Source organism: Eulemur rufifrons, chromosome 7, assembly GCF_041146395.1.
Source record: "Eulemur rufifrons isolate Redbay chromosome 7, OSU_ERuf_1, whole genome shotgun sequence".
In the NCBI taxonomy this organism is placed as follows: Eukaryota; Metazoa; Chordata; class Mammalia; order Primates; family Lemuridae; genus Eulemur; species Eulemur rufifrons.
In genome coordinates this window covers 198,452,970-198,462,957 of record NC_090989.1, presented here as the reverse complement: position 1 = coordinate 198,462,957, position 9,988 = coordinate 198,452,970, and the positions used below count along the sequence as shown (strand labels likewise).

General features: G+C 57.9%; 1 protein-coding gene across 1 annotated transcript; it reads right to left on the bottom strand.

The window, feature by feature from the left end:
• Positions 1–270: 270 nt before the first annotated feature.
• On the bottom strand, positions 271–8,741 carry LOC138385893 (NUT family member 2G-like). The gene is made up of 10 exons (XM_069472081.1): positions 8,702–8,741; positions 7,731–7,826; positions 6,891–6,995; positions 5,232–5,663; positions 4,838–5,150; positions 3,951–4,079; positions 2,799–2,935; positions 2,022–2,320; positions 1,479–1,595; positions 271–1,014 (listed from the first exon to the last, which is right to left on the bottom strand). The coding sequence occupies exons 1-10, from the start codon at positions 8,739–8,741 to the stop codon at positions 271–273; spliced, it is 2,412 nt and encodes an 803-aa protein (XP_069328182.1).
• Between the last annotated feature and the right edge of the window lie 1,247 nt (positions 8,742–9,988).

Here is a 9,988-nt window from a genome sequence, read left to right as displayed (position 1 = left end):
CCAGTACAGGGACAGCAGCCCTGAGAGCATTTTCAATAAAACTTCCTTTATTTACATTAACACACAATATCCCAGGGCACTGTCCCCTAACCCACCCGCCCACTCCCCCTGGAAGTGCATCCCCCCAGCCCTCCCCCCACGGTCCTCGGCCCGACCAGCACTGCCTGAGGCGGAGCCCTTGGCACTTGGGGCTGCAAGCTGTAGCAAGGGGCTACTCTCCGACAGGGCCCCACCTTGGGGGCTGGCCCCCGAGCAGCCACCCCGCCATCCCTACAGGCTACGGTGCCGCTTCTTCCTTGTCCCCGAGACAAACGGGTAGCCCCTTCTCTTTTGAGGCTGTGAGGATCGACCTGGCCCCAGGGCCAGGGGTTGCCCCTCCGAGACCCCGAGCTGAGGCCCTGGGTGGGCGGTCTCTTCAGCAGAGGACGGGCCCCCAGAGAGGGTTTGCTTCTTAGACTTGGCCACTGTAGGGGCAGCGGGGCTGAGGCCTCTTCTCTGAGCAGATGGGGGCTGGGCAGGGACAGGGCTCTGGGACAGCCTCCAGGGCAGCAGCCTGTACTGGGAGCACAGGAGGAAGGCCAGGCTGGGGAGCTCCTCCTCATCCTCCCTGGAGCCATCGCCTGGCCCGAGCGTCTCCCCGACAGGAGAGGCTCCTGGGAGACCTAAGGCATCCCTGGTCCCCAGGCCAGGGGAGGAGGGTCTTTGGCCCTGGGGAGGAGAGGCTGGCCGGGCGGCCCTCAGCCTGGGGGACTCTGGACGCCCAGAGAGGTGAGCAGGGGCCTTAGGCCTGGGCAGGTCGGCTTGCACTCTGCCGAGTCCTTGAGGGGCACGGGAAGCCATCTGTGGTGGGCAGGTTTCTGCACCGACCCCCAGCCGGGGGCCACAGCCGTCGCTGTCTGCACCTCGGCCAGCTGCAGACTTAGAAGGACTCGAGTCCAACCTGGGTGCACCACGACTCGGGGCTGCCCCCACACCCCGTTCCTCCTTCAAGTCCAGGAGTCGCTTCTCCACCAGCTGAGGGAAGAAAAACGGGCATTTATTTCCTGGCTCTGCACCAGCTGTGAGGACGGTGGAGACGACAACGGCATTTGGGCGGAAGGCAGGGAAGGCGACTGGTCACTTGGCTTGTGTCAGAGACAGAGCCTGTGGCTCTGCCGGCCGCCCTCCTGGGCCTCACTGCAGCTGGCCTCCTACCCTTCCTCTCGGGTCCTCTGGTCTCCTTCCTACTGGTCTGCACCTGCATCTCCCCCTGCTCCCCAGCGGCTCCCCTCGGGAAGCCGTGCACCCCGGCAGGGCAGGGGAAGACAACAGCTGGGGTGGCCCTCCCGTGCTGGGGTCTGGCTGGAGTGGCTCCCTGCCCTGGTCTACCTGGCTGCTCCTCCCTCCCCTGCTTTCCCTGAGGGGCCCTCTCTGCCTGGAGTACCTGAGTGTGCCTCCCCCCATGCTTGCCCTGGGTGTCCCTCCCTCTCCTGGTTCACCTGGTCAAGGGTGAGACCCTCCTCCTGCTCCAGCTCCTGGGTTAGGGCCAAGGAGTCCATATTTGCTTCTGGGGAAAGCAGTTCTTCCAGGAATCGGGGGTGAATCACGGCCTCCACCTGGGACAGAAGGAAGAGAGTGTGAGTGTCCTTGGCAGGCGTGACCTCAAGCCAAGGGGACCTCGAGGAGACGCAGAAAGCAAAGACCACCCCATCCTGATGCACACCGCTGGGTTGTGTTATACCATCCTGACCACCAGCTACACACAGACACACAGACACACAGACACACAGACAGAACACACACAGACCAACCCACAGCCACCCGGACACACAGGAACACAAATGCACGCACTCACAGCCACATTCACACACACGCTTGGTGACAAAAACACAGACACAAACACGTGTAACATATACACTCACACCTATGTACACATACACACACACACACACACTCATACACTCTCACACGCTGCTCAGTAGCTAAGGAACAGAGCTGAATTTCAAGGGGGAGGCAGAACCCAGTGCTCCAGGCCTGCCCACCTTGGTGATGAAGCCGTCTTGGGAGCACAGCTTGTCAATGTAGCTGAGGAGTCCTGGGTCCGGGTACGTCTCGGCCTCGTCCTGAGACTGCTCGGTGGCCACCTCTTCCCACTGCGCATCGGGCTCCTCTGGAGCCCTGTGGGGAGGCCCCAGCAGCTCGTCCATGATGTCCATGTATTCCTTCTCGGCCTCAGGGGGGATCTCCTTGGGCACCTTGGTCTCCGGCGGCTGCCGCTGGGGTGCGGGTGGTGGCAGGTGGGCGGGCCGGGCCTTGGGGCCAGCTTTCCTGGGAAGGATCACTGAGGCAGGGAGGAAGGAGGATGGTGTGGCAGAGGCTGCAGCACTCCTCAAAGCCCCACTGAGGAGGGCTCGGGCCAGGGGACATGCATCCTGTCCAGGCTGGAGCAGGACAACCTGAGCTACGGAACCCTGAGAGGAGACGCCGCAGGAGGGGGCACATCTGAGAGAGACAGTCTCACGTGGGAGGAAGTTTGGGACCACTGGTGCTCGGGTCCCCTCCCCAGCCAGCCCCTGCTCCATGGGCGGACTGTGTGTTGGGTTTGGACAGGCCGGGGAGAGAGTAGCTCTGAAGCCTGAGCAGGTCAGTACTCAGTTCACGACCAAGGACAGCCGAGCCCCCAGGTCTTGGTGGGTGGTTTGGTTTGAAAGAGCAAATGACCCCTCTTGAAGACAAGTTCGGGAGGTGGGGCCGGTGGCCTCCCTGGTCCCTTTGGCTTTTGCTCCCTGTGGCTCCTGAGGGAAGGTGGGAAGGCTCACCTGGCTGCTGGACAGCCTCAGGGGCTGGGGGCCCTCGAGGAGCAGGCCTCGAAGGGGCCGGTGGAGGCAGGAACTGGGACCCCTTTATCCACTGCAACTGCTGGTGCTGCATCTCCTCTGCCTCAAACTCCATAAACCTGGGGGTGTGGGAGGCACAGGCCGTGCTGAGAGGGAGGCCAGGCCCCCGGGCCCAGCACCAGGGAGGGGCCGACCGCAGGCATGGGAAGGAAGTACCCTGTGTGGGCTGTCCAGGCCCTGGCTGGGTCCAGTCCCAGGAGGGAACTGCTCCCAGGGGCAGAACCACAGATTCGGGGTCGCCCTTCCTCCCCTTGCACGCGCAGGGCCCAGGCCATCGACACAGGCTGGCTGACGCAAGTCAGTCCTCTGTGACCCAGGCAGGGCCCGACCGTGGCCTTTCCTCCAGGCCTTCCCTGTGTCTGCCCAGAGCCCCCAGAGCACAGCCCCCAGCCAGATTCCGGGCCAGGGACGTGATTATCGCAGAAAACACCAGGTTTGCTGCCCAGATCCGGGAATCCTGAGGCTGGGGCTGTAAGCCCTGAGGGTAACCTGGGGCACAAGGGCCCAGGAGATGGCGGGAGGGATGGAGGCTGAGCTGAGAGGACAGGGTTCGTGTCCTCTGAGGGCTCTTGTTGCCTGGTTGTCTGCATGTTTGAACACAGGGCCCTGCCGAGGAGCAAAGGCAGTAAGGCCAGAGCCGTGTCCTCGGGTGTGTGAGGTGCTGGCTTCCCCTCACCAGCCTCCCCTGGTCCCTGCTGGGATGGCAGGTGACCAACTTCTGGCCACTTTTCCTGAGGAGGGGTGGACCCCAGTTCTGTCGATAGTTGCCAGGCCACCTTCTGCACAGCCCCCACCGCTGGAGGAGACCCACTGGGCTGTGCTGGTGACTGTCGCCACCATGACCTTCACCGTTGGGCAGAGACGACCCAAGACCCGGCAGGGCAGAGCTTCTGGGACGCGAGGACTGAGACACCCTAGCACCCAGGTGGAGGGAGCTCGGGGCCCGGAGTGGGGGCCTGTGCTGGAGGGCACCCCTCCTCATGGTCTGCACTGACCAGCCACCACAGCAGCCCTGCCTCTGTCACCCACCCTCACCCCACCACGCAGCCTCTGAGCCCAGGACCCTTGACTCACTTTCCTGCCATCTCGTAGAAGACCATCCGATCAAAGTTGCTTTTGTGTTGCCATTCCTGCATGGCCCGCCACAGGCCCTCCTCCAGGGTCATGCTGGGCTTCAGCCGGGCCAGAGTTCGAAGCACTGGGCTGTAAGACAGTGGGGTCAGTCACAGCCTACAAGCCCACCCTCCATCCCGAGCTGGCCCGGCCCAATACACATCCCCTGCCCTCCCCCCAGCTGTCCTGCCATCTGTCCCTGTCACGTCTCACCCCAATGTTGGCTTCTCAGTCTTCAGGACCCTCCCACCACCAAACAGCAACACCGAGGGGATCGTGTGGCCTCTCCGACTTCCCCTTGAGTCCTCATGTTATCGTGTTCAATGTCACATTCAATGTTCGGGGTTGAGTGTTTGCTTCCCCCCAAGTTCCCATGCTGAAGCCCTAGCCACCAATGTGATGCTATTGCCACCAATGTAGGGCGCTCGCACCTCTCACGCACCCCCAGGTGATGTCCCCGTGGCCATCAACAGTCAGGTGCTATGCTGGAGGGTGAAAGTCCAAGGGGAGGAATCAGCGTGTGGCCCCAGGGACCTAAGCCCAAATCCTAGCTGGAGTTACACCGGGAAGCCCGTCAGACCTTTGGATTTCTGTAAACCATGGCGTGGTAATTATTGGAAGACGAGGACTGGCTGGACTCGTTGTGTGGTGAGGATCGACTGAGACAAGGACCTGAAGCATGTCGTGACTGGAGTGACATGAGTGCAGCTGAGAAGTCCCCTTCCCAGAGGGTGACCCATGGCCCTCAGGGCCATCCTTCCAGAACCCCTAAATTGCCCCTCCTGTCCACCCACTTTCCCCTGTATGTGTGACCTCTGCATGAGCCGCCATCCCCTGAGGACACTCACATGAGGAAGCAGGAAAGTGCTTCGGTATCAGGACTCTGGGGCAGGTGCCTCCGGGCCAGCGACTTGAAACGCTGCCAGCGTCGGTAGTTCTCGTAGACGCTCTTGGTGTTACAGGAGTCATCCCGTGAGGCCTTGGCCTGGGAGGGGGGCAGGCTGCCCTCCCTGCACTCCCCGAGGGGCTGTGGCCGAGCTTTCATTGGCGACACAATGGCGGCCAGCTGGGTCGCCGGTGGGGGCTCCGGGTGAGGAAGGCCCATGAACCAGCCTCCTTCACTGGCTGGGGCACCGCCAACAACCGAGGCACTGCCAAGGACTGGGGCACCACCAAGGACCGGGGCACCGCCAAGGACTGGGGCACCGCCAACAACTGGAGCACCACGAACAACCGGGCCACTGCTGATGACTGGAGCAGGCATCACGGTCTCCACAGGAGGAGCTGCCAAGAGTAGGGGAGCTGGACCCTCAGCACCCCCGCAGAGGGCTCCTGGAGTGCTCCAGTTGAGCGGGGCCTGAGTCAGGACCAAGGTCTGGGTGTGAGGGGGCTGCACCGGCCCCGCTTCTGGTCTGACTTGGACAAGGACGTTGAAAGCACCAGCCCCACTCGGGCCACGGGCACCATCTCCTCCCAGCAGAGGAGTTGTGGGCAGAGCAGACAGCACCAGGGGGGTTCCAGGAGGGAACGCTGCAGTCATGAGGGGTGGTGGCTGCTGTCCCCAGGGTGGCCGGTGTGCTGGGCCGGGGACAGGTCGGGGAAAGGGCAGAGCTGTGAACGGAGGCATGGAGGCACCAGGGTTCAGGGTCATGTCCGGTCTCAGCACTGAGGATGCTGTGGAGACAAAGGAAAGGGTGGATGGAGGAGGAGAAGCGGCAACCAGGAGGGAGGCTCTCACGCTCCCCATTAGTGAGTGGGGATCACAGCGAAGAATCTCAACAGGTGTGGGTGCCACACGGCCAGGGGGACATGGTGCGGGTTGCAAAGGTCCCGGGAGTGAATCTGATGCTCTGTTCCTCCATTGGAGAATTATTCCACTGGAGAACTTGACCATGACCCTGTCTGCCAAGAAGCAACACCTGAGCCTTCACTGCCTGCGAGAGCCCCCCACCCACAGGGACACCTGGCAGACAACTGGCAGCCTCCAAGGCTTCTCTTGAGCCATGGATCAGGCTGGACTTTTCCGGCGGGAACAGCACCTCTTAGTGTGCCCAGAAGCACGTGACGGACCTTCCTCAGTGGCAGTTCTAGGCACCCCAACGCTGGCAGGTTCAGAGGGCCCCATCTCATCCTCAGTCTTCCTGTTCCTCATGCTCCTTAGAACCTGCCCTCTCTATCCTAACCTGACACAATAAAACAAAAACAACTGCAAGAAGTCTCTCTCCAAGCCAGTGCCCCAGGAATCCTGAAGATAACCCCAGAACGCATCACCTCAGGGTGCAGGTGCTTCTCCTAGCACCACCCACAGCAAATGCTGAGCAGGGGTCAGATTCGGGCCACCCTGTCCCCGTGTTTGGTGTTCCCTGCCCCCCCACGCTAGAAGCTCTGTTCCCAGGGGACTGGTCTGTGAAGTAGGTGTTGCGTGCCCTGGAATACCGTCATTGCACAGCCAGCAATGGCTGCACAGGATTGGACAGGGGCCAAGACATGGGGACATTGGGGCAGTGAGGGTGGGTTTCCAGAGATCTGCTTGGCCGTTGGTCATCTTAGAAGGGGTCGGGGGCAGCGGAAGGGGGGAAGGAGGCCATCTGTGGTCCTTCCTCTTTGAGCTCCCAATAAAGGAACCTAAAGACCCAGGCGGGAGCCAGGTGCCAGGTGGGACAATGTTGCCTGGAACTCATCCCTGTTCACTAGGACCTCAAGCAGACTCTAGCCCAGGAGAACAAGGTCCACAGCTCATGCACCTAATTCATCAGGACATGGGTCCTAACTTTTAATAATAATTAGAGAAGATCATATTCCCAATTGTGTGCTACTCTCATTCCCCTACTGAAAAGGAAACCAGCCTTTTCACAACCTTCCACTCAAAAGCAACAACCCTTCACACTGTTCCCCATTCACGAAGTACTGGACGTGGGATCTGGGAAGAATCTTCATCTCGACAGTAAAACAGGGGGCGGGAGGTCGGCTGTGAGCTAGTGGACAGGATGAAGCGGGTCTGAAGACCTGAGTTTCCACAAAAGGGGAACAATTCAGAACCACTCAGGGAAGCCCAAGCCCTGTGCTGGTGGAGGATCCCCAGCTGCCCCACCCTTGTTGATTCCAAGACAGCAGCTACCTGGGACTGAAAGAGCAGCTATCTCCAGGGGGAAGGGGCTGAGAGGCTCAGGGCTGTAGCAGTCACAGTAACCCCGGGCCCCACTCACAGAGGGGATATGTCTCTGCAGACCCTGTCACAGCTAAGCCACTCAATGGTTTTCTGGCTGAGGCCATTTCTCCCCTCTCCCTCCAAAGATCCAGGAAACTGCTGTCCAAATCCCTCAGAATAACATCACAGGACAAGCTCCCGGTGCCTGAAGAAATGGCAGAGGGCTCAGGTTGTGCCCTGTAACCCTCCCTGTGCTACCGCCACAACACAATCCCACGACTCCCTACGAATACATGTCGAGGTGGCCAGTCTCCCGTCTGGAAAGACTCAGTCTCTCCTGACCACGTCTCCTCCCATGCTTCTCCCTTGCCCGGTGTACTTCCCCGACTGCGTTGGTCCACCTCCCGGGAGCCGTCCTCCCCAACCACAGCCTCAGGTCGCCATGGGCTTCCCAGCTGGGACAACCCAACCGGGGGACGTGCAGTGTTCCCTCCCTCGTCCCCATCCCCATCAGCTGTCCCCAGGGTGAGCTTCAACTAGAGTCTGAGGGGTGGCAGGGAGTCTGGTAACACAGCTTCCCTCTACGGCCTTACCTCCTTCTGAAGCCATCCCTGCAGGACAGGCACTGACAGCAGCCGTCTGGCGGCCTCCTCGATAAGAAAAGTCACGGGCAGGACCCAGAGCGTGACCTGCCTCAGCAGACGCTCAGAGGTCCAAGTAGAGCCAGGCAAAGTTTGAGCGTAAACAGGATAGAACGGCAGGGGCCCAGCCATTCCGCAGTGGGGGAGGGGTGGTGGGCAGCAGGCCTCAGGGGGTTGGGGGGACCAACATTCCAGGAAGTGCTCTGGCAGGTGGGCAAGAACCTGGAGCTCCCTTCCAGTTAGACAGTGGCAACGCCATCTGTGTGTGCCTCCTTAGGCAATTTGTGAACAGCTCTGCAGATTCAGAGTTCACGGGTTACTTGATGTCCTCTTTACTCTGATTCTTCATCAATAAGCCTACTTCTGTACGCCTCAACACACCCTGCTTTTCACCTGTGGAGCTGAGCTCTTGACGAACAGCAACAGTGGCTGCAATTTTTGAACAAAATCCAGGACACATTTTCTGTCTGCGAAAGATGGGTTCTTAGGGAGGCCAGCAGACTGAGTGTCTGCAAACAGCACGGTCTCAGCAGACCCAGGGTATCTTTGCACAGCATTCTGTAGGAAGCAACCCTGTGCGCTGGAGACCCGCCCATGGCCGCAATCTCTGCAAGAACAAGCATTTGCAGTAAGGAGACTCAGGTTTGAGTTGCGGCTCCACCACAAAGCACAAAAGTTGCAGAAAAAACATACACAGGCTTCTTTGATGACATGGAGTTTGGAGTAGCCATCATACCCTTCTTTAAGCCTCTCAGTTTAGCAGGTTAGGCACAGCTGGAAGGGAAAGGAGGGCAGAGCACCTTCTTCTCCTTCCCTAAGGTAAAGGGGCTTAAAATTCCTAGAGCTCAGGTTTCTCCAGGTGTTAGCAATGCACTACCCATGGACTGGATGTCCATTTTGAGACCAGCCAGGATTCTACCTACCAATGTCCGGAGCTCCATTCACAGGCATCCATTCCGGCATCATTGAGAAGATGAAGTGAGAGCAATTCATGCAAAATCAGGGTGAACTTAAGCAAAAAGAAAAACAACTAGAGGCTAGCATGAAAAAAGCAAACCATCTGGAGATTTTTCTTAGGACTTAAGCTCCACGGGGCAACCTTACACGATTTTGAATCGAGAGGGACGGTGAGAGAAAACATCGTCCTCGGGCACTGAAGGAAGGCAGGCTTCTTTGTTGCTTCTCCCCTTGTGAAGTCATCCAATATTGCCCGAGTTCTCATTCATGGTTTTGATACAGGATTTGAATGTGTTTTTTTCTGGGCCACTGATTATAAAATTTGCACTGTGGAAATAGTGTCTTGTCTGAATTCTGCAATTGCTGTTGTACTTGATTAAAATCCTAGACGCCAGGAGCAGATATAATCCAATTAGCCCAAATATAATTTGTGAAGACTGGCCAAGGAAGGCAGTAGCTGAAAGTCCTTTGGACCCTGCTCTCTGACCATTGCCACAGAAAAGTCCTGGCCTGGCACTGACTGCTGAGAAAAAAAAAAAAAAAAAAAAAAAAAAATCTCTGTCCCCCTGTGAAACTCTTACCTAACCAAAAAGAAAGAAAGAAAACCCATGTCTGGACGTGGATCACTGGCTTCAGAAGACAGATGCTGTTCCAGCCATGGAAGTTGGAGGAATGGTAAGATGCCCTGTCTGTGCCTGGACTGCTTCCAGTCTCTGCACGTGGAGGCCCTTGCCAGTGGTAGATGTCTTGGCTCTTCATAGTCCTCCTGTGGATTGAGAAATACAATCCTGCAAACAACCAGGAGGAGGCTGTGATGATTCAAGTTGCTTCTGAAAGTATTACAAACTCATGTCAGCGAGTTGAGGCTGTAGTATGTTCTTGCCAACTGGAACTCTGCACTCTATTACAAAGTGGGGGGTGGGAGGGGGGTGGAATTGTTCCTTTTCTAATTGCTGCTGTGTCATCTCAAAGTGGCCCAATTTCAAATCTTGATGAAGGTTATAAGAGCAATTTTTATAGAAAACTTTTATGAATCAACATTTATTGAAATATCTTTATGTATTAAATAAATATCCAGTACAGTGAATTTGGTAGGAAAAACTCTAGGAATGGAGTCATCAGAAAGCATGTCCCCGAGTGTTCCCCAGGTGTAAAATTCTTTGCTCGAACTGTTCTTCACCGGAATCTTCAGACTGACTAGGAAAAACAGACATAGTGTTTTTGGAGGGCATGAACAGGAATTAAAGACTGCA

Bases quoted from the DNA above. Each gene is read 5' to 3' on its own strand.
- LOC138385893 (XM_069472081.1), bottom strand. From the start codon at position 8,741: ATGCCGGAATGGATGCCTGTGAATGGAGCTCCGGACATTG. The intron at 4,080-4,837 runs GTGAGTGTCCTC...ACTGTCTTACAG, and splicing joins GCACTTTCCTGCTTCCTCAT to CCCAGTGCTTCGAACTCTGG. The intron at 1,596-2,021 runs GTGGGCAGGCCT...CTTCTGTCCCAG, and splicing joins AAGACGGCTTCATCACCAAG to GTGGAGGCCGTGATTCACCC.